The following is a 25426-nucleotide window of genomic DNA, read 5'->3' on the forward strand; positions in this document are numbered from 1 at the left end:
TTCTACGATAGGAGTCGAGTGTACCTCATAATTGATTAAGTCGTTGTAATGGTTGTGTTAAATGTTAAGTCGATGATGAATAAGTGCATGTGAACAATTATTCTAGGCAGAGACGGTCTTTCAGACATCAGTCTATTATGACTAAGTAAGTATATTTTATCAAACATTTATACTGCCAATATAGAAATGTATTTTACTATTAAAATACATAAGTAATAGCTTAAACTAATAAATAATGACTTAACCGAACTTAAATAAAGAAACAAATCCGGTTTTGTTAAAAACTACTTTTTCGTAAAAATTCCATTTTTTCTCTAATTTTTTTTCCTTGATTGTTTGTAAAAGTACTGGGAATTTTTATAATGATTCCAGAGTACGTACTTCCTTGAAATAATTTTTATCAGAGACTACCTTGAAAATGCAAAATCGAAGCATTTTTCTACCATAAAATGTGTTGGTACCTACACATAAATACAAAAAAAAAAACAAACACATCATTATACAATCAATACATTCATAATACAAAAATTATATAATATCAGATATACTTACTCATCGGATTTCTGTTCACTTGCTTGGTTTCTTTTTATTATATTATTTATTCGTAAGACAATATTTGAATTATGAATGCATAAGAGTTTATTGAATATTACTTTAGATTGTCAATTAAATTTCCTCAAGATACTTCATTTATTTACATTATCCGATTTTCATAACTATGTTAATTGTAATACAATTAAATCGATAACAAAGCGCGATATTGTTGAATTAAATCTTATAAGTAACTATCAACACAAATTAAACTGATGTAATAAATGTTTTTATTTCCGCCTCACTCAGCAAACTCGGTATAACACATTAAGATTTGTAAATTGACGTCTTTTGTAAATTTACATTGCAGATTAACACCATTAAATTCGGAGATCTTTAATATTTAAAACTTGCAGAGCAGAATATAACTATTATTATCCAGCGCAATAGTATAGTTGCGTGGAGCTAAGTAAAAAAAAAAGTGAGTAGCCACTAACATAACTTATATAAACACGAGCCAGAGTTGTACCATTGAAAAATCCGGATTTGTCGTCAGTTAGTTAGCTGTTTATAGTAGTATCAACCAGTGCACCAAGAAGTGCCTATACATTGTAAATTGTAGTACAATAATTGTGAAAAATCAACAGAAACTCAATAAACTAAAGCTCGGAATGTATTGGTATTTATGTCGTTTGTATTATGTATAATATTATACTAAACACTTTTATCCAGGGCAACGGTAGTGGTGCGAAGCTAAGTAAAAAACAAAAGCTAGTAGCCACTAACGTGTTAATTATGTATTAACATGAGCTAGCACCATTGAAAAACCGTGTGAGTTTGTGCTAATCCATTGACTCGCTCTACATGGCAATGGTATATAAATCGATCAGAAATATTGTACAAATGGGAACGGAGGAACTCGCCAGCAGATTGGTAGAATATAGCATAAAAATTACAACTAAAATGTTCAAGTACTTGTAAGTCCGATTTTTCGTACTTCTGCGACGGAAACATCGTAAAATATAATTTGTCTCCCCGAACCGTTTATTCATCACAATACTATCGTTTCTGCGGCAATTAGTAATACAATATAAACAATATGAATATTAAAAGGAATAATAATACATTATATTATTTAGACAAACGTATATTATATATAAATAAATAAAGCGAAGCCTTGAGTATTATTAGGTTTATATTTAACGACCGGTTTTGAATTCAAAATTCATCTTCTGTCACTATCATAATACATATACGTATATGTTGTAAAAAAAGTTATTACTTATAATATTCTATCATAAAGCACGTTATAATTTATTTCTATTTATGTAACACTAACTTACAAATAATAAGGTATCAATACAAATTTGTAATACCCCAACAAAAACACTCCGTGTAAAAAAAACGATAAGTATAAAAAAAAAAATATCCCTAAAAGTTGTGATAGTATAATTTTATAGCTAAATCTTTGAACTAAAGATATCATTTATGTTAAAATAGTCTACTAAATAATTTAACTTAATTTGGACTCTTAAATTAAAAATTTAAAATACATGCTAATAGCATAGTGAGTACATTTATTATAGTACATACTACATAATAATATATTCTACTATCATTGAAATAGCTGGTAATGTTACTAATCAAGTGTTTTAACGTCGCCAAGCTAAGTTCAAAATATATATTTAGCCGACTATTTTAGCATAAATGATATTTCTATAGTTCAAAGACTTGGCTATAAAATTATATCACAACTTTTAGAGCCTTTTTTTTTATACTTGGCGTTTTTTTTACACGAATTGTTTTTGTTGGGATACTTATAACATAAACCACATCGCATGTTACAATATTATAAAAATATAATAATGCAATGACGATTATGTAGGTGTATAATGGTGTATGTTCGGATGAGAAATGATTCTTAAATTTCACAACGAGGTGAATTTTAAGAATAATGTTTTTAGCTGGCATATCATATAATATTTCGCCATATATACTAGTAGGTTATATTAATATGATATGTCTCAAGGGTCTCGTTTTCAACCACTTTTCCATTATTTATATTGATGATGACGCAGACGTTTTTTTAACCATATAATATACTTCGTGTGTTTATATTATGTTTATATAGCTTATAAACGATTTGACAATCCTTCGACATGATCACAATGTGCATATTATGTACTAGGTATAATAATAGCTCGACATCGACCCGGAATTTGAAAATATTGAAAACAAACATATAAATATATTGTAAACAAATTGTTGCAAAGAACTTGTATTATAATTTGTATTTTTTGTCAAAGAATTTCTTTTTTTTCAACTTAATTAGTTGGAAATAAAATAAAAATTCATCCAGTCATCTATAGATATGTAGCTCTATAATGTGGTTTATTCGCGTTCGCACAATACATTCTCAAATAAACAGTAGGTAGGTATGAATAAACAGATTTGTTAATAGAATACTATGCTATTAACAACGTTATTTACTTAGTTATCTGCCCAAGAATCGTGAATGAATTAAATACAGAACAAAGTGACGGAATACAAGGGAGTCATCCGCACAATGAGTAGCTTAAAATGCCAGAATCATATTTATATTTGATGGACAAAGGCTGCCATTTTCCCGAGGAATTTATTTTATGTATAATAGTCGTGTTGTAGTTGAGGCAATTTGTACACGTAGGTCAAGTTTTGTTAAAATTAAATATTAGATTAAAATATAAAAATATAATAATTAAATAAATAATACTAATAAATTAAAAGTAATTTTTTTTTAGAAACTAGTAAAATTATTCCTTAAATTATCAAAAAATATATCAAATCGTTTTTTAAATTTTTTTAAATTACACAGACATTATTTTTAGTTGTTGGTCGCTAGTTGGTAGTTTAAATTAGAAGTTAAAATATTCCATCAACAAAATAACTTTTAGTGCACAGTAGGTATGTTTTATATTATAATATTAGGTACCTATAATATACCCAACGAAAACACTAAAAGTTCTGATATCATTTTATAGTTGGGTATTTGAACTATAGATATAATTTATGTTAAAATAATATCCTAAAAAATATTGATTGTAGCTTGGCGAATTTAAAACACTCGATTACTAATACACTATGTACCTATTTCAACGATACTAGACTATAATATTATGTATTATGTACTATGAGTATTTTTATATTTTTAATTTAAGTCACCAAAATAAGTTCAATTATTTAGCAGACTATTATAACTTAAACGATATATATAGTTCAAAGATTAGCTATAAAATTATATCACAACTTTTAGAGGTTTTAAAACTTGGCATTTTTTTACACGGTGTTTGGTGGAGTGTGTTTTTTGGGATACCTATCACGAATTGTTTGTTGATACCTTATTATTTCATATTTGTAAGTCATTGTTACGTCAATAGTAATAAGTTATAACGTGCTTTATGATAGAATATTATTATATTATTAAGTAATAACTTTTTTTAGAACTCTTACGTACATTTATTATGGTAGTTTCAGAAGACGAATTTGGAATTCGAAACCGGTCGTCAAATATAAACCTAATAGTACTCAAGGCTACGCTTTATTTATGTATATAATATTATACACGTTTGCCTAAATAATATAATTTATTATTATTCCTTTTAATACTCATATTGTATATTTTGTATTACTATTTACTAATTGCCACAGCAACGAAAGTAGAGGGATGGATAAGCGGCGGATCAGAGGGACAATATTATATTTTACGATATTTTCGTCCCATAGGTACTTATCGGACTTACAAGTACATGGCTGTAACTTTTAAGCCATCCATCCGATCTGCTTGCGAGTTCTCTCGTTTCCATTTGTACAATATTTCTGATCGACTTATATACCATTGCCATGTAGAGTGAGCCATTGGATTAGCACAAACTAGCACGGTTTTTCAATGGTACAACTCTAGCCCCTGTTAATATACGTTAGTGGCTACTCGTTTTTGTTTTTTACTTAGCTTCGCATCACTACCTTTGTCCTGGATAAAAGTGTTTAGTATAGTATACATAACAAAAAAGACATAAATACCAATATATTCCTAGCTTTAGTTAATCGAGTTTCTGTTGATTCTTCACAATAATTGTACTATACAATTTACAACGTATAAACACTTTTTTTATGCACTGGTTGATGCTACTATACAAAGCTAACTGACGAAAAATCCGGATTGAACTTACCATTGTGGTAAACCTAGTCGTTTTACTATTTACTTTATTTTAGAAAATATATATTAATTTGTTACCTACATTTAATTGCCAAACATCTTCACATACAACTTGCCCGTCGGTTGATGGAAACCATGGCGTTCACAAATTAATTTTTTCACTTCTTAAGTGAAATCATATTATCGTGGACCAAACCAGCTCATCAGTCCTAAGAAATTAGCACGTTACCTATGAGCGCCAATAATTAGCTAAGCACTTTAACCACGATGGAGCCGAAGGACATTGCACAACCATTGGATTTACATTGGACTAACCTTGTAAAGATATACGTTTTCGATCAAAAATGAACAGCATACTAATAATATTCTTGGGGCCGTTCTTACAATGTCCGGTTAAGTCTGTCTGATAACGCCAACAGTAGGAATTTCTTTCGTGTTACCGATAGAATTCCGCCGGTTAGTCTTAACCAAAACTTAACTGGACATTGTAAGAACAGCCCTAAGAGGTGTGATAAATAATATATTTATAACATAGTAATATGTCCATTGTCGGAATACAGTATTATAGTAGAATACGTATCGCAAATTATGTCCATTAAATCATATCTTAAAATCCTACCCGTGTCATGCCCACCAAATAAATGTAAAATGTAATGCACCAAATTGTGTTTAAAGTTTTAAATTGTTATAAGTTTTGTTTCCACTAATCTTCACTTTGAAAAATTGAAATAAATTGTTTGTGTTTAACTTAGAAAAATGCGCAGAAATTAGCGTAACAACAGACGACACGGCTTGTACTTTTACTTTAGATGTTAGATAGAGATAAAAAGAATACAAGATTATATTTGTTTAGCCAACTGGGTTTAAAACTTATTTTAAAATAAATTTCGACAACAGACTCTAGTTAAAAACTTTATACAATCGCAAATAATTTTAGTTAACAATAAATAACATTTTGAACGCGTTTACAACAATGTCGTGTTAAAAAAAAAGTACCTATGTTACGAGCTAGAAGCCTCTGAAAATGTGGTCACCAAAACTACTACATAGACACCAGTAGCGTACTAAGGAGGGGGAGGGGGAATAACCCTCCCTCCACCCGAATTTTTCAAAAAAAATTAATTTCTTATCATATGTATTTCTTTGGTCAGTAATAACCACAAATATATACCCCCCTCAAAAATAAATGATTCAGTTCGCCATGTCAATGGCACCACCAACCAAAAGTAAAAAGCGTAATTTTTTGCTCAAAACACGCTTTACAAGAAAAACTCATTCAAATTGTAAAGTTGTCTGATTTGATTAATTTTTTTTAAAAATATTTTTCGATAGAAAGATGGTATTTTTCTACAGGGTGCATCGAACTTTGATTTTTAATTTCGTCACTTAAAATTAAAATAATAAAAATAACAAAGGCTTGTGAAAATTGGTTATATTTTAAATCGTATTATATGGTTTAGAAATAGAATTTTGGAAATTCAAGTCCAATGCGCCTTGTAAAAAGTGTTTGTCAAAAAAAAAAAAAAAATATTGAAATCGAATCATATTACGAGGCGTGAGAGTTTATCCTGAAAGTCATGTTTTTGAGCAATAAAACAGGTCACATGCAGGCCCCTATTAATACTGATAGAATTGCCTCCTCTAAAAAAACCAAGTAGGCACACAATATTATTGAAATAATTAATTATTATAACACATTAGTAAAATAAATAACATTACTTAAATATTGTTTTGTTTTAAATGATGTAATACATATTATGTATAATTATTATTACTATATTAACTTGTATATTTTATCCATATGCAACAGAAGTCAAATGTTACAAGTTTAGAATTCTTTAACGATTATAAATACGTAGGTACGTATTTAATGAAATTACTTTGAGAAATTATAAAAAATATCCTGCGGGGTGCAATGTACCGTAGATACACAATAACAATCACAATTAATTTAATTAGGAAATATTACCGATATTGTACGACAATATTACAAAATGGTCGTATCACCGACGAATTTCGAATATTATTTTAGTAGTTTTGTCTTTTTTTTCACGTCGTATCTTCACCATGGAAGCGAACTGTTTTCACATGGCTCGACCCCAATTCACATGGCTTGATTCCACGGTAGTTTTACCTATCGTGCGATACTGTCACAGTTTAGTGTCTATCTTGCTGATACATTTTCTGAAACCAAAATAAACAATTTTATTAAGCGTGCAATACGCGCACGACATTCTGTAGGCAATATGGTACACTGCAGCGATCATTGCGACATTGGGCGTTGCATAATATTTATATTTATTATTATCAGATGCGAGTGTTGATATTGTCCACGATATTATTCTCGACTCCTGGTGCTTGGCCGTCACGACACTCGCGTGTGCTTTTTCGAAACGAGAGACTCGATTGCGGTTTATTTTTCCATCGAACTTAACTGCAGTTGGGATTTAGGTTTACTGATAGACCAATGCGGGGGAAGGAGGACGCGGGGATATCAACGTTTTGTGAAGGATTTCGCATCCTCTCCCCCCCCCCCCCCCCCCATCACAATGGAACGACGATAAAATATATTACTTATAATATGTTATAACGACCGCGAAAGGTGTTACGCAAGGTCTTCGGGAAAGAATCCTGACAACGGGCGTACCGTATTAACATATATTTTACTGACCGCCAGAGCCCAGCAATAATAATATATTTTAGTTGTATATTACATGTATTATAATATTCTCCAGTTTCACGACGCGGTTTATGTACGACGGACACGACGGTTTTTAATTTTATTATTTTTTTTTTTTTTTACGATGCGGCTATAATAATATACAATTTGCTATATTATGGTATAATATAATTATAATTATTGGAATAACTCGCTGTGCCTACCGTTTTCGTAACACAGTGCAATTCGCACACAGTCTAAGACTATTAATAATAATATAATATAATATACTTAACTTAGAGAATATTATCGTCTTAACGCGCGCGTGTGATCCGTCTAAAATGGACGACGCCGCTGCCACTACCGCCATCAATGAACCGTAAGTCAGCTTGATAAGCGTCATAAGTACTTCGTGCAATCAATAATAATAATATGATATTATTTTATTTAAAATATTACATATTATAATCGACAAACATTGATTTTATTACGATATGATAATAATATTACAATGTCATTATCGTATTTTTATAATAATGGCTGTTAAAAGTTCTTCTCGGTCACCATAATAATAGGTACCTACGCCAACTGAAAAGACTGTTAGAGATAATATTATGTTGTACGCGCAGGTATTCAATTACGAATTACGATTGTTGTTATTATGATCGCATACGTCTTGTTAGTTACAATAACACGCAATGTTCTAATGACATCAAATTATATTATAGTCACCAATTAGCTGCCGTGTACGGTTTAATTTTAATTTTTAAACCAACAATTTGTGAACACTAATTGTAGATATTATATTATTATGTGTGTATTGGCATAATAATATCATCTAACTAACCCGCAGTTTTGTTTTTAATTGGCTGGAAATACTAAAAAATGATTGACAAATGTTTAATCAAATGTACCTATAGTGTCCTATACCAACATTTGACAGCCAAAAAAAAATAATATTCATATAAAAAAAATGATTTTTTAATGATGAACAGAATATTAAAATTAATATTTTGGATGCTTTTAAAAATTGTGGTTTATATAAAATATATGATTTATTTTTATTTTCATTTTTTTTTTTTTTGTATTTAATATTATTTGGAATAATTATTAAAGTTTTTAACAATTTCAAAAGGTTTCCATTAAATGAACTTGTATTACCCATTTCACTTCATTGTGGTTTTAAATTGGCAAACTAAAATTAAAATAGTTCAACTTACACGAGTACAATCTATTTTGGTTGGTTATATGATCATTTAATTATCCGGTGGTGTTTCCGTCGATCGACATTGCCGCTGATAATTTATTTACACAACTTGACGTTTGATAAATTAATAGTGTTTATAAACGGAAGCACTTTACTAAATAAAGCTTTGCCACTCATGTAGGTATGTTGTATATGTGTATAGGTTGTATAGGTACTATATATTGTACAAAATTATATTCACGCTCACTCGTGGCGTATGCATATCCGGCTTCGTCATGTACTTAATTCGGTATTAAATTATTATTGAATGGTTTTACATCTAATAATCGCGTCGGTTATTTTTATATATTAAGTATACCTACCTCCCTGAAATGTATCCAGCTTATAACATAACACGAAGGGTAACGTAGTTTGTGCATTTTAAACTAGCATGATATGACTTAACTACTTAACTACACAAAAATATTTTATTTACAACAATTATTTGACATTATGCGCTTATAAATATAACTATTATTTTATTATAAAATATCGATTTTTTAAGTCCAGACAGTTGTATTAAAAATTTAATAGTATTTCAAAGACTCGTTTTCTTGCATTTCGACATAATTTGTAGAAAAAAATAAATTACAGTATTTTAACGATTGCAACGGAGGAGTACCAAATAACTTACATAAACAATAATTAATTACTATTAAAACAAGCATGACTTAAACTCTATAGTAGGTATACACAGGTATCAATTATTTTCTATCGTTATACCTAAGAATAGGATGTCCATGCATCCTTAGTAAATTTTTTTACCTTAATACATTACGTTTTTAGTTATGTTTGCGATTTGGCACACAGTGAATTGAATAGAACAATTATTTCATATAATATTTTTATCAAAATGCATATTATTGCATGATACCTATTTAGAGTTATTGGATATTTAATTGAGAAAACTTCAGTAAAATCGTATACATCTAATGCAAATCTGTAATTATCGTTTTATTTTTCATAAATATACTAACTAGATATTTACAGAGATGGTCGGTTGAATCGAGTAGAAGATACGATTTTATCTTAATAGGCTCGTAGACTATTAATGTAACTGTCAATGAGTTTATTTAGGTAGGTAGTAGGTACTAATCGTTGGTACGCCAAGTGTTTGCCATGCAGTTACAAAATTATTTATTTAGTGTGTGAATTTAGTGTAACATTGATATAGGTAAACGATTTTTAGTATCTATGGGCTATGACTTAAGTTCAGAGTTAAGGGACTAATTATTATGATAAGATTGAAGGGTTTTCAAATGAATCATTCAAAACCGATGGTAAAATACTTAACTATAGTATTTGTGATGGATTTTTATATAAAGCTATTTAATGTTTCATAGCATTGAAAACATTTTGTTTGCATATTTTACCTTTTCATCGCATATAAATTCTATCTTTAGTCATAAATATTATAACGTTTTAGCTATGGCTAAGCGCCTACCTAATATGTAAAATACAAAAATTATAATAGCGTTGCGCAATACTGCCACGCCCAATGTTTTTGATTTCACATTTTTACTAATGTATCTATCTGCATGGTAAAATACTCGACTTAGCATAAACAAGTTTCGAAAAACTTAGTGATAAATTTATGTTTTGGGATTAATTTTTAGTTTGTACGTTTCAATGACAAATAAATCGGACGGTTGCCTTTTGCATAAAAAAATAAACTGATCGACAATACAATTAAATAATACGGACAGAATAGTATTAACTTATAAGTTTCGGTCCTCAAAATGCATATATTAAGTATGGGGTAATCTTGTTAATTTTTGATTATTAACACCTTAAATTACGAATTGTGTATTATTTGAAGATTTACAAGCAATGCAATGTTGTTAATAAAATTAAATACAAAATAAAAGAGTTGATTGATTTAATTTTAGATAAATAAATTATGAGCCAAGGTAATCTAGATAATATTTTAGGTATATGCACATTACCATTCTACCTCACCTGTAGTTAAAATACGTTTAGGTAACCTTACAAAGTCATACAACTAGAAACAATCGTCAAATTTCAAAATGATACAATCTTATATATTATGAATATAATAATATGATTAAAACAAATATGTATGAATATAAAAATAATAACAACATAATATTACGGCATGAAATAAAATGTGTGTAAACGCCATTAACAAAATTCATTATTATTCAACAAAACGACAAAAACAGTTTTTTTAAAATTAAGTAAGTAATTAAGTTTTTAAATATAAAATGTGTTTTTTTCATGTTCTTGATATTTTATTCTCTTTACAAATGACCAAGAAAAAAATGAACTATTTTTACATATGTACATTTTCTTATTGATCAGAGAATAGTTTACACTTTACACTACAATTAAATAATTTGCCTACTTACCTGGCGTTTTTGTCGTTGTACTAATTATTTTTACAACTTTATTTATTAGGTGTGGTTGTACCTACCTAATTACAAATATTATTATCATAAGCCCAAATATGTATTAAGAATACAATATTATTAATCTAGTCTATTATTAATTAACATGTTTTGTTATTTAATTTTAGTTTTGTCATTAGATTATTATTTTATTTTTATTTTTAAATTTTCCTAACTTAACCGTCCAAAATTACTAATAGCCTAGAAAATAAAAACATTTTCCACGGTGTGGTTTATTTTTCATTTTTCATTTTTTTTTTTTACACGAGAGGAATAGATATTATAAATTTTAATTTGTTTCATCTAATTGCCTCGAGAAATTTCAGAAAATATTTAAACGCTTTGCACGTATTCAACTCTAGACCTTTATAATATATTTTTACACTTCGACTATGTACCTAACGACGAAAAATATCAGCTGAAATATGAGGTTTGCTGCAATTATTATACTGAACATTCCTTTTTTAAGGGTGCAAATGTGTTTCGTGTAAAAGTTAATGTCATACGAGTCTTTGTTTTAAAATAAAAGATATAACAATATAATATTTACTCTAAAATTGAAATATGAACATTTTTCATGAACCACATAATGTTTTATTTTCTGAAATTATATTATAAAAATTTATTTTATAAAACTTGTTCTAACAATTTATGTTGATCATATATAAACCTGGCTACATACCAAAATAAAGGTAATTTTTCATACAAATATAGCGGTAATATGTGCAATTAGTGTATGCAAACACGGTATATATCCAGATAGATGGACCAATGTGATTTGCCTGGATCATTACACATGCAAAACTTCAGTAGTAAAATTATTTAGTTTAAAAACTCAGCGTTTTAGTGATTTTTTTAAATTGTGCTCGTCTGTCATCTCCATATTATAATGTCATTATGAGTCCGTGTAGTTATATATTTTATTCTCTTACACAATAACAGTACAATAATAGAAGGTTAATGCACTACGAATGAAAATAAACGTTATACGATGTTATTTCGGATTCGATTAAAAATACAATAACTTTTATATTACAGAAAATGTTTTGTCATGTTTTTATTTCGGGTGGTTGACTTTCCTTATAGTAGAGAGTACCTATGGTGATCACTGAGCAAGTTCCCATTTTGGAAGAAAATGCTAAATAAAAATAGAACGTAGAAAAAATCAATAAACCAAAAATGTGAAACGGAACTAACGGTAAAATATGTGCCAAAATTCTTTTGCCCTGTATCAGCATTTAGTATATAATGCATTAAATAAAAGAATAAAATAAATGTAAGAAATCAATGAAGTGGTAATTTCTTGCGGATACGGATATCATATATAATATATATATGTATATGATATATATATAACGACGAAAGTAAGACATATTTCATTATATATTTCCTATTGCTGAAAAATGTCCCCAACGTTCCCATATTTCACTGGAGTGGCGTATAGCTAGAGTGCCTAAGGGCCAAACCCAAGCCTCCAATAAACTTCAACGTATTTTATTTGAAAAATACTGTCTTGTTTACAGTTTATTTTCATATCGACGTAAACTATAAATCTTTAATTCAACCGTATACTTATATAATTATAATATTATTAATGATATGCTCATAGTGGTGTCCCGCACTAATTCTGCAGTGAATCTTTTTCGTACTGTTAAGGTTTACGGATAAATTATTTTGTACAGGTAAAAGCTGAGGATGTTTTCGCACCATATGTTTTTTATCTCTGACCCTCAGGCGACAATATTGCAAAACGCATTCACACAATTTGTTTTTTTTTTTTTGTTTTTATGTAACCTTAGAGTAACATCGCCTTTAACAGATAATTACTATAGAAAATGTAATTGTATTTGTTATTTGACATTATAGTTTACTTAACAAATAAAAAATAAATTTTATAAATCTAAATGGATCTTATTTTTAGCCAATATGCAGACATTTTTTAAAATATGTAGGTGATTTCACTCACAGGATTAGTCACAAACCTTCAATATCGGTCTATGTTACCAGGGAGAGAGAGAAAATTAAAACTAATTACCGCTTGTGCACGGACAACCTCTTAATTATTAATTATTATTAAATCAACTAGATATCCGTTTATGATGTTATTTATAATTTTGAGGCTTGATTGTTAGAAACTTGAAGTTATTACATAATAATTTCGATGTATATAATAACTTAGGTCTTTTGATTTATGAAATCACTATCCAGAGACTCGACTGTGTCACGTAATGAAAATCCATCAACTTCAATATAAATGGTCAATTAATATGTCATTATCTAACCATTAATCGTCATTATCTAACCCAATCCCATCACTGTAATATGATAACTATTATTATCATGTATTTCTGATGTATGCGTACCGGACACGGAAAACGCATTACAACAATAGGTAATATGAATCTGACAACAAAACGATCCCATCCAAAATTATAGAGACAACCATTGTTACGTACTAGACAAGTCAAATAGGGAATGGGCCACGGGGTAAGGGAATATTTTGCTTGAATAATAAAATATTCATTTTTTCTTTTTACAAACATTTAGTAAGCTGGATAAATGAAAACAAATATAATATATTAATATATTATATTTTCAATTTCGTCTGCTTTGAATGTTACGTAGGTATTCTAAAAAAGTCGTTCAATTTAGCACACAAGTCCTTATTATATTTATTTTTACTACAATATACCATACTGTAACAGGAAATGCATAATATATAATATATATATATTTTTATAGTAGAATTTCCTTCAATGTAATACGTTTTTATATCAAAACAAAAACTTGTTTTCGAAAATTGTCAGTGCCATAATATATTATATTTTACTGTTTATAAAATAATATTCAGATATGAATTTCTACTTTGAATTTTAGTAGTAAAATATATTATAAATGCGATGATTGTAATTTTGCCTGTCATCATTTCGCATCATTAGCACGTAACGATATTTGTAAGTGGATTTCTAAATCACATCAATTAGTATCAATGATCAATCATTTAAGTCGTTACATTTTGTTATGGATATTAATTAATAATTATTATATTATATTACTGGTGCATTATAAAATATAGTCGTTAATGGTTTGTTTTAAGAGCAAATCAACACATAAACAGATTTAACGGTGAAATATATAACTTCCAAGTAGTATTATCGTTCCCTGATCATTATCGATGAGTAAATAACATATAGTTGCATATTATATTATATTGTATAAAAAACAAAAATACCACAGATCCAACATTATTATCACATTATCATACCTCGAGCACCTACATAATGCATTATAATATTAAGCTCATACGGTTTTATTTTTAATTTTTTTAGTGGAGATAAATCGAAAAAATAATATTCACAAAAAGGTTAAGTAAGCATACCTATAGTGCGTCACGAATTTAATTCCACACAATTCTGAACTAAAGCGCCAGATATAAATAAAAAAAAAAATACGTATAACGTGACGCCACACCGTCTGAATTCGAAGCGAAAGCTTAAAAACGAAGTGGGGAATGATAAGTCAGGCTGTATTATTATTATGATATTGGTTGCACAGCGGGAGTCGTCCATTGTCACTAACGACGCTAATTGGCGTAAATATATATTATAATATTATTTAGTCGGTAGACGCCGTATTTTTTCGTGACCAGTTTGTATAAGTAAGTCTACTGATTGCGACCTAAATAATTGCCTATTGTTGCTTTACATGTTATTATACATTTTAAATTTTAATATTCCCTCAGACTGCCAACTCGTGCCAGAGCTATTTGTTTTTCGAACGCTGATTTCGCAGCGGCGCGCGGTCGTCTGGAAAACCGATCGCAATAATTAAATTCAATAGACGATAACCCAACACGAAGGGCGCAAATGGACAGTCACTTCTGTAAAATATATCAGCATTTTATTTAGACCATAATTATAATAGCCCTCTCGTCTACGTTATAAAATTTGATTTTCACGTAAATTAGTTTTCTGAATATTAAGACGAGACTTGGCTGTAGCTGTTTACTATGTTAGGTACAATGATATAGACAATCGCCCCACAATAATAATTATTAATTGTAAGTATTTTACTGGTACCTACAAGTAAGTTTATGGAAAACATAAAGTTTCCTATCAACCTAATACCGTATCATCGGTGTAATCCCATTAATTCTAATAGTCATAAAGACCAATTAAGTCACATTTGAAGCCAATCGCTTTGCTCACATAGGTAACTACACTATATTTTTATATCAATTGATTACATGCAGATATCAAAAACTGAACTTTTTAGACACAGTATGTCTGTATGTACATATAAAAAATACAATATTTATATTAAATAAAAAATGTAATCTATAGCCGGTGATAATAACGCTGCTAAAATTGATTAGGGATAACGAATTTATTACCTATAGGTTACGTTATTTTATTATTTGTTCAGTTATATCATCTTTTATATAAAAAAAAAAGAACCCCTGTAATTACGCAACTATATGCCTTATTATGTACCTACTGGCTCCTATGGATGTAGTTGAATTATTGATTGTATAGACTGCTGGACGTAGTCTAGTACGTCATGCCACCGTTGATGAAATGATTATCATTATATAAAATTGGTGGGACAAATTGCCGCGGCGTCATTATTTCTAGAAACTATTTTATAATATAGTGGCGTTACGTGAGTTAACTGTTGACAAAAAAAAAATTGGTGTACCTACTCACACAACACGAAAAAAAAGTATACAGTTATAGGCGTTATAGCACATGGATGCGATAGAGTTCAAATCGTTACGTATATAAACTCCCCACAACTATGCATACAACCTACCTATAACCCTATCCCCATGGGTGGTTCACTGTGGTAAAACTCCACTAACCGTATAAGATGTATAGTGTTTGGAATCATTCAATCATACGCGACTTGATTAAAAAATAAATACAAATATACCTTTCTTTGGCAAAAAGAGGTTGTAAGTATAAGTGAAATTCATTTGAGAATTGAGAATGTATCATGTTTGATACTACTAATTGACTTAGTCAACCATTGATCGTTTTCTATATCGAATGTGTTTTTTTTTTAACGAGAGGGAGTGGACAATAATTGTAGTTCCATGTAGGTGCTCAATAACTAAACATCGCCCTGCAAATCATTTAATAGTTCAAAAAAAAATAGTAATATAAGACAATATATAGTATAATATTATGTTAGTGACTATTATAGTAATATACTAATATCACATTTTAAGCGTACTTTTCAACCAAACACTACAGTATAATTATTGATTATATTATATAAGTATATAACATACACATCGCTATAATCATTGTATAACTTTATTATTAAACAATTTACTTTTAACAATTCATTTAGTTGATGACAGTTATTGAATTAAATCATAATTTTTATGTTAATATTTGCTGTCCATTGTAATAGATTTAATTTGATTTTTTTTAAATGAAAAAATTAATCGACACCAGTCTAAATCTGAAATACCATATTTTCAATTACTAATATAAATAAACATTTATTTATTATATAAGACACATGAACGCATATCTTAATTTTTTTGCAACACAACATGAACAAAAAGTTTAACTCCATAGGTAAATATATTACATCAAAATAGGTTTTAGGTACCTCCAAACGGCTCCAATACAATAAATTAAAAACTAGTTATAAAATTATTTTTAAATAATTTATTTTTTATGATAACCTAATTGATTTAAGTTCACATTAAAAAAATAAAAATGCTTTATATAATCACACAAGATAAAATTTTTTTTTTAAATCAAAAATAAAATAAAACATTTTAAATATCAAAAACTGAATGTTGTACTAACTTCAACTAATCTGATCATTGGAATGTCATCATACAAAAGTATTATTCTCGACTTTAAAAGCTCAATTAAAATTTATGTTTTTAATAAACCAAAAGCTATGAACTCGCAGTCTAATATGAAAATATTTCCATTATTTCTTCTCGAATTGCTTATTGAAATGTAAAATAATAGTTTACTCTTGAGTATTAGCCAATGGTAATCTATACCTACTTAATATATGTACCTAATACGAATAACTATCGAATCTTTTTTATATCTAAAATCGTATATTATAATATTATTGTCAGCGATTCCATAGCGTAAGTGTAAATACAAATCATTTGTGTGAAGAAAAATGCATGATAATATATTGATAAATAAAGTAGAGTTAATCAAATGTCCTTCAAAAGGTGCAGAGGAAAAGGAACGTATTATACATTGTTATATTATCTAGCCGTTTCACAACAAGACCAATATATTATCAATACATAATATATGGGTCCGACGGTTTTCGCGTTACAAGGTTATTTGATTTATCGAAATAACGAACACGACAGTTTATTTATATTGTTGTAATAGTTGTGGGTGCAGCCTACAATATAACTTGACAAAGTTATCGCAACAGTGTCGGAGAATAAAAATCCGATTTAGTGCTTTTAATAACCTTGATAATATCATATTTTGTTTACAGGGAACCTGGATCACTGTTAATCGTATCCGGCAGTATGAGTGACCGGCATAAACATAAACGAATATTATCGCAGGTATAATTAATTAGTAATTAAATAAACACATAATAAAATATATACTAGGTACGAGTAATAATGAATACTACCTACAAGGAATCGATATCGACTCACCAATAATGTTATAATAATTATAATATGCTATTTTTGATAATCGTTCGATTTTTATTTCAATCACTGTAGTCATTAGTAATGATAATTAATATATTAATGTATATTTATATTTAATATTAGTATACTAATATTTTTATATATATTTATTATTAATATATTAATTTATGGCTATTATCATGTTATAATAATATACTTGCTACTCGATCGTAATATTTTAATCGTATGACCGTTGAGGTATAATAGAGGTAATTGTTCTATACCGACAATACAGAGTGGTTCACCAAGCATACTCATCCCCAATCTTTTCATTTATAATACATTGATAATACATTCAGGAGTATGACTCGACCCTGTACTTTTTAGGTATTAGCTATTCTTTTTTTATTTTAGTAGGTCTATAGGACACTGTCTTTTGGGTCTTTTACGTACATAACCGTTAAATTAGATGGATGATGTTTGTTTGATTAATAGGTAACTGTGAGAGTTTAAGTTAGTATACAATTTAAACTCGATTTTCAGTCATGACATCCCTAAGACCTTCTATACATCTCTCGGTACATATGCTGGAGACACACCATAATAACCGCCTCTCACGAAAAACACGTAACAGCCGGTGATATGATTCAAAGCATTTAAATATGAATAGCTTGATGGCAAACGGGTAGAAAATGAAACTAATTTTATATTCATTGTAAAACTGTACTAAAGGATAGTCCTTAGTATAGGTACCTGGTACCTATTACCTATACATTTTAATAACTCATAAACAACTCTTCAAATTTATATTCAGATACATCTAAATTAAAAATAATATATATATGATTATCAATGTACTTACAATTAAAAGGGGAAGTTTTTATATAAAAAAATCGACATAAGAATTATACTCTTTAAGAATTCGAAAAATCGAAATTTAAATTAATACATTATTAAATGATAAAATCTGGTGAATATCATGCTTGATGAATCATTCTGTATTTTACAGTAGCATAAATAATTGCAAAATCTGTAGAAACACGCATACTGCATACACACACGTGGACCCAAGAATTATTTTTTTATTATAGTTATTAATAATACAATTTGCATGAAATTGTTGATTTGATCAAATTAATGCTAAAACGGATGTAAATATCGTATAGCTCTTATAATATTCGGAGGTAATTATATTTAATAATACATTGTATTACACTATTACGTTCAAATATTTAATTTTGTAGTATAGTTAGTAATTTAACGATCTATTTTTCTGTATAATTAAAGTAAAATAAATTATTTAGCGACATTCCTGTAATGTTAAAAACTATATTATTATTATATTATAAACAATTTTACATAATATAAAATGTATTATCTTTTCGATTATGATATTACAATACACGCGATTTTGCACATTTAGATATGCGCGATGGTCGCTCAGAGTTTATTGATGTTGGATTTGGGAATGATGATAGTCGTTCCAACAATTGTCATCGGCGCCCTCCATAACGCAAAAGAGGGCCTTTCGCTGGACGATTCTCAGTCCTCGTGGATTGGTAAATTTACAATATTACGTTTAATTAAATCAATATTTCATATATACGGCTTTTTTTGACTTGCTTGTTTTTTTTAAGTTTGCATGACTTACAGAATATTTTATTTAAAAGTAGATGATAGGCCATTACTATGTATTTTACACCTTCTTATGATATCAACAAAAAATTGTGTATTTGTACCACTTTCGACAACTCATCTTCCAGTGTGTTCGTGTTAAATATTATTTAGTTACATAATACTTATATGTGTAGATAATGTTTACGTTTATTTTTCACTGGTTACATTATTATATTACTTTTATTATTAAGTTATAGAAAAATGGAATATTTTACATTTTTTTTACAAACATATTTCTAAAAAAAAACAAATCTTTGCACGGGCAACGCCGGGTGAGACAACTAGTTTATTATAATATAAAAATAGATGTTGGTTTATCTGAAGTTAATAGACTCGAAAACTACCGGTCCGCTTTCATTATAGCATTATAGCATTATAGCCTATTTTTTTCAACCACTTTAGGTGCTCACACTTGTTGTTTTTTTTTTTTATTTGAGTGGTTTCAATTGGTTTTATTACTATTATAATTACTAGAAATATGACATATTATGCATTCTTTTATAAATATTTTTTTTCTTTAAAAACCAAGTCTTCGGCACAGGAAACGCCGGTTGGGACATATAGTATAACTATTATAACATAATGACTTCTATTTATTTCAACTTTCGTAAAACAATGTCTGGGACTCTACTGCAGCTAGCATAATTTTGATGTGCCAACCCCTGGGATGCGTGCTGTCGGGTTGCGTGCAGAGCGTGTTCGGCCGGAAGCGGTGCTTGCTACTTGTGAACGTGCCCCACCTGGCCGCTTGGTACCTACTGTACTCAGCCGAGTCCTCGTGGGTGCTGTACACGGCCTCGGCCACCATGGGCATAAGCATTGGGTTCTTGGAGGGACCCACAATGGCGTACATCGGCGAGATCAGCGATCCGGACGTCCGGGGCATACTGTCCACGTTCTCCAGCTCCGCGATCGTCATAGGACACCTGCTGGAGTTTGTGCTCGGGTGGATATTTCCATGGAGGACGACAATGCTCGTAAGCTGCATGGTGCCCGTGCTCGCCGCCGCGGCCATATCGCTGGTACGTCAGTTAATTATTTTTATTTTGTTTTTTTAGGAATAAGCTTAAGAGGACGTTACACGGACATTTATTGCCTCCGTCTTACAAGTACGTAACATAGTACCTAAATGTTACGCTCAGCAGATCACGTTTGACTCTGTTAGTTTAAAAACTAAAGTGAATTTTCCTATACTAAAATTTAAACATAAGATTATTATCGAGGGCATCTTATAGGCTTTATGTGATATTTCAATTTTAAAGCGAGTTATGAGTATTTTAAGATATAAAAACAATTTACAATTTTAAAATACTCAGATATCGCTTTGAAATTAAAATATAACAAAGAGCCTATTAGATTCCCTAGATAACAATCTTACCTTTAAATTTTATAAGAGGTAAATTCACTCTAATTTTTAAACCAACAGAGATAAACGTGATCTGGGGAGCGCACAATTTGCTATGTTAAGCACTTGTAAGACGGAGACAACAAGTGTCGGTGTAACGTCTTCTTAATAAAAAAAAATACTTCAACAATCGGGAAATACAAAGTGTGTAACTAACTTGAAAATTATATTTTTTTAAGCAACTCAATTACGTAACATAACATTTATTAGGGTTTGTGGTAAAATTATTTTTTCATACGTATTATATTTTTGGTTTTAAAAAAGCTATATATGAGGTGGGTGACAGTTGTTATTAAAATATTATAAATAATTATAGGTACTACACAACATTATTTTCAAACCATTCTCCTGCAAAATTATGTTTTTTAGTTGCGTTACTAATAATTCCTACTAATCTTTAAGGGGCATATCGATTATACGTCTACTAAATAACCATTTTTGTTGAAACAAATAGTGTTGATATTAATATTAATAATAATTCTGTAGGCTGAAAATGATATTATTGCCCTTGCAATAACTAAGATACTTAAATACATTTATATACTGAAATCAGTGTTCATAATATAATCAGAGTACGTGTTTTAGACTTAAGTAAAAATCTGCAGTGTAGATTGTATCTCTAAATTTGACATGATATTGTTTCTGAAACTGTTATATTATAATACTCAGGTTGTATTTTATATGATAAAATATGTCATCTTCATCGTAATTTCGATGAATACGTTATTAAACACAAGTACCTACGTACGCAACAAATCAACTCTGACAGTTTGTTTAATTTTCTGTTTCCAATATCACGACAATATTAACTATTATAGTCGACTGTCTGATTTATATACCATGACATAGACATTTATAATAGATAATCTGCATTGTTCATTTCACTACGCTTAATGTTGTAGTACAAACAATGACAATACGGAGAATGGCTCTTTTCCACCAAAATTGATGAGGTTTATACCTCTTTAGTTAGTTACTTCCATTGTATGGTTCTCAAATCATTTTTGCTGAATATACGAGTGATAATATTTGACGATCATCACTGAATGGAGTGTTTATTAAAATTAGAATTACAATATTATAAGTACTTCATAATTTTCTTGGTCACATCGAATTAAATACTAAAACATACGTGTAACCGACAAAACTAGTTTTTAATATGGAAAGTAATAATAATGATCTTTGTTTCATGCGAAAATAATCAATATACTTATATATGATTTAGTAATATTTAGAATTAAAAGATGCAAACTCCTCTTTAATTATAATGCTTATAATAACCACCTTTTCGTGAACATTATAGTACATTCTGACATTCATCATTTCGTCCCTCGTATCGTTGATAATGTCATAAAATCAAAAACGCCTGATTTTTGTTTTAATATTTCAGTGTAAGTATTTTGAAAGAAATCATTTTACAAGTAAATGTATGCGGTTTTCGTCGTTTGATGAAAAGCTTATTATTAATTGCATCTTTATGACTATCATTCAATCATTCTTATCTTCAATCCACCATTGCATGCACACATAATTTATAATAATATTATATCTGTTATTAATCTGTTAATAAAAACATGTCAAAATATTATGCGAAAATGTCATGTATCTACGGTAATTTGTTTTAAAAATACAACAGAAACCAGTTAAAAATTCCCGTTTTTCCTTAATTGTTATTTTGTTTTTCCCTGCGCTTTTGAAAACTATTGGGAACTTTAAATTTTGACCTACCAAATACGCCATATAGATTCACTTTCCCATCGAACAAAATTCTGTTGAAAAAACCGAAGCAGTTTTACTGCCCCAAACGGTGATTACGAACACAAAAAAATACACATCATTGTAAAATCAATACATTCTCGATCCGCTCGCAGAATATAATATAGCATTCAATATTGTTATTGGCAATTAACACTATTAGGGTAATTTTAATTACGATTTTAACCATTAAATAAATCCCTGTTACACAGATCCCCGAATCACCCGTCTGGTTATTGACGAAGGGGAGGAGAGACGAGGCGCTGTCGTCGCTGAGATGGCTCCGGGGGTGGGCTTCTGCCGAAGAGGTGAGTGAAGAATTTCACGATCTCGAACTGTACTGTCAGGCGTCCAAAAACGAATTCAAAAGTTTGTTGGAAGCCAAGATCAGAAAATCGTCCGGATACACCGGCGTACCAGGTTTGAAGATTTGCGATTTTCTTTGCCCGGGAACGGGTAAATCAAGAACAGCGTGGTTGTGATAAGTCATTTTTTTTTTTTTGTTTCCTACAGACAGCGAATTTACCACGAAGAGCGAGCCCAGCGTCATCGACATCGTCAGAGACTTTTTGCGTCCCGGAATCTTAATACCACTACGGCTGGTCGTGGTCTACTTCTTCTTTTTCCACGCCGCATCGCTGACGGCCATGCGACCGTACATGATCGAAGTCTTCTCCCGGCTGCAAGTGCCCGTGTCACCGAGCGTACTCACCGTAAGCATGCTGTTTATTTTTTTAAAATACAAAATGTATATTGTATACCTGCTCAGTTCTATGCATCATAACAATATATTGTGTAATATTTGACGGACTGCGGACAACATGACACAGAAGTCAGAGGATTTTTAAAGAGCAGAGGCGCAGCTACGAAATTCTGAAAGAATGGAGCTCGGGGGCAGTCCTCCTGACTTAAATGATTTTAATCGAGTACCGACAAATAGGCAGAGGATATTTAGTCATCTCTTGGCATAAACCCATTTTTAACGGACAAATAAATCGCCAACCAATATTATCGATTTAAAATCGTTCACACAATAATATGCTATATATATAAGAGTGTAAAATATAATATGATAAATAAATGTACAAACAGCAAATGTACGTCATATACATATAAAGTACGTTTTTTTTTCATATTACCTATATCAATTTTGAAAGTTATTATACTGTATGTTTACTAGTTTACTGCTGGTTTAATCAGGATACCTATAATGGTAAAGTTTTTTTTTTTTCGGAAAATCCAATACCGATAATATAGGTACTATCAATCATTGTCATTGTTGTGTGTTTAATATCTAATTATTTATGAATTATTACCATTTCAGGTCTTGTCCGCGGCGTTACAGGGCGCTGGAGCATTGATATGCATTTGTCTGGTGCGGCTGGTCGGAAAAAGAGCTCTGTCATTGGTCTCCATGTCGAGTTGTGCGCTGTGCTGCCTGTCGTTGGGCGCCTACACATACTTCACAACACAGCACCAGTGGTCACCCGTACCGACGATACCACTGTTGCTGTTTTGCACGCTGTACTTCGCCATGAACTTGGGCATCAGTCCCATACCATGGTTACTGGTCAGCGAAGTATTTCCGAACAGGTGCGACAAATTCATTTTTTTAGACAATCTTTGATTTTTCCACTCAGCCTTTCGTTTTTATAAGACGCCGTTTAATAATTGTCCGTTTGTTATGCCGTTACAGAGGACGAGGAGAGGCCAGCGGAGCATGCGCAGCATCATTTTATATCATTGCTTTCCTGGTGTCGAAGACCTGGCTGAATCTTCAAAGCTCGGTGGAACTATATGGATGCTTTTTCCTGTACGGGATCCTTGCCGCTATTGGAATTGTATTCGTATACAAATGTTTGCCGGAGACTGAAGGCAAAACACTAGCCGAAATCGAAGAGGATTTCATGAAGAAAAACGTTAAATAAGTTCAAATATCAAACACATCGTAATAATAAAATAACACATTATCGTGTGTTGACGTCAAGTGTGTTTACGCTACAGAAGAGGGCACAAGTGTTCTGTAAATATATTTCAAACTTCCCCTATCAATATAAGTATAATTATATAACAATATGTATTACCACCCATAACAAATTTAGTTTATAAAATATTAAAATGTAATATAATATTGTAACATAACATGTTATTATGTTTATAATGTTATTATTTATAAGAGTAATATTATTACAGAGTTTTTATACAACGGTATTATCGTAATATTAAAATTAAATATACTATAATAAAAATGTATATATATTTTCGTGTTGAATTATTTTTTTCCTTTACCTAAAATATTATATTGTAACACGTTTCGTCAATATAGTCATATCATCAAATTAAACATATTTAAACAAACATAAATGCATTTAAGAAGTATAATAAATAATAGTTAGTTACTATATTTTATTTTATAATTTACATTATGTGCATAATACTCTAAATAAAAATACCTATAAAGTAATACACAATAATATACAATGTACATTGTACATACTTCATACACTCATACAACGTGTAATACAGTAGTACTGCCTACATAATAGGCCTTAAATTGCCTATCGAAAGCGCCGTCTTACAATAATTGTTTTTTTTATTCAAACGAAATATTTTTTGGATTATACTTTTATTTTTCAAGTTTGACATACCATAATTAAATTAAATACAATTAAGATTAACAACTCGCAAGCCCAAAATTTTATTACGTTCTATGGTATTACTAGATACTTAGGGCACGTGGGTACTTAAAAAATTCAATTTTTTTTACATATTTAAATTATAATATAATTTTCAATTTCCAATTTAAATAAATTAAAGATGATAATAATATAATATGGTTTTTTATTTTAACAAAATGTTACAGTTATAATGGTTATGAATTAACTGAATGAACTTGGTCGCTAGTGATCA

General features: G+C 29.7%; 1 protein-coding gene across 3 annotated transcripts; it reads left to right on the forward strand.

The window, feature by feature from the left end:
- Nucleotides 1-24775, forward strand: LOC132948492 (facilitated trehalose transporter Tret1-like). 3 transcript variants are annotated; one of them, XM_061018982.1, is made up of 9 exons: nucleotides 31-145; nucleotides 902-1012; nucleotides 17535-17607; nucleotides 19103-19238; nucleotides 19993-20378; nucleotides 22729-22936; nucleotides 23030-23229; nucleotides 23841-24109; nucleotides 24213-24775. In XM_061018982.1, exons 3-9 carry the CDS (start codon nucleotides 17569-17571, stop codon nucleotides 24442-24444), a joined length of 1470 nt encoding a protein of 489 aa, XP_060874965.1. In that variant the 5' UTR covers nucleotides 31-145; nucleotides 902-1012; nucleotides 17535-17568; the 3' UTR covers nucleotides 24445-24775. The 3 variants fall into 3 exon arrangements, with proteins under 3 accessions (XP_060874964.1, XP_060874965.1, XP_060874963.1); XM_061018981.1 differs by lacking the exon at nucleotides 902-1012 and having other exon boundaries at nucleotides 1-145; XM_061018980.1 differs by lacking the exons at nucleotides 31-145; nucleotides 902-1012 and adding an exon at nucleotides 7424-7764.
- The last annotated feature ends 651 nt before the right edge of the window (nucleotides 24776-25426 follow it).

Source organism: Metopolophium dirhodum, chromosome 7 (genome assembly GCF_019925205.1).
Source record: "Metopolophium dirhodum isolate CAU chromosome 7, ASM1992520v1, whole genome shotgun sequence".
NCBI lineage: Eukaryota > Metazoa > Arthropoda > Insecta > Hemiptera > Aphididae > Metopolophium > Metopolophium dirhodum.

Coding starts and splice junctions, on each gene's coding strand:
- LOC132948492 (XM_061018980.1), top strand. CDS start 7,727: ATGGACGACGCCGCTGCCACTACCGCCATCAATGAACC. Junction 7,765..17,534: donor ACTACCGCCATCAATGAACC/GTAAGTCAGCTT, acceptor TTTTGTTTACAG/GGAACCTGGATCACTGTTAA. Junction 20,379..22,728: donor CCGCCGCGGCCATATCGCTG/GTACGTCAGTTA, acceptor CCTGTTACACAG/ATCCCCGAATCACCCGTCTG.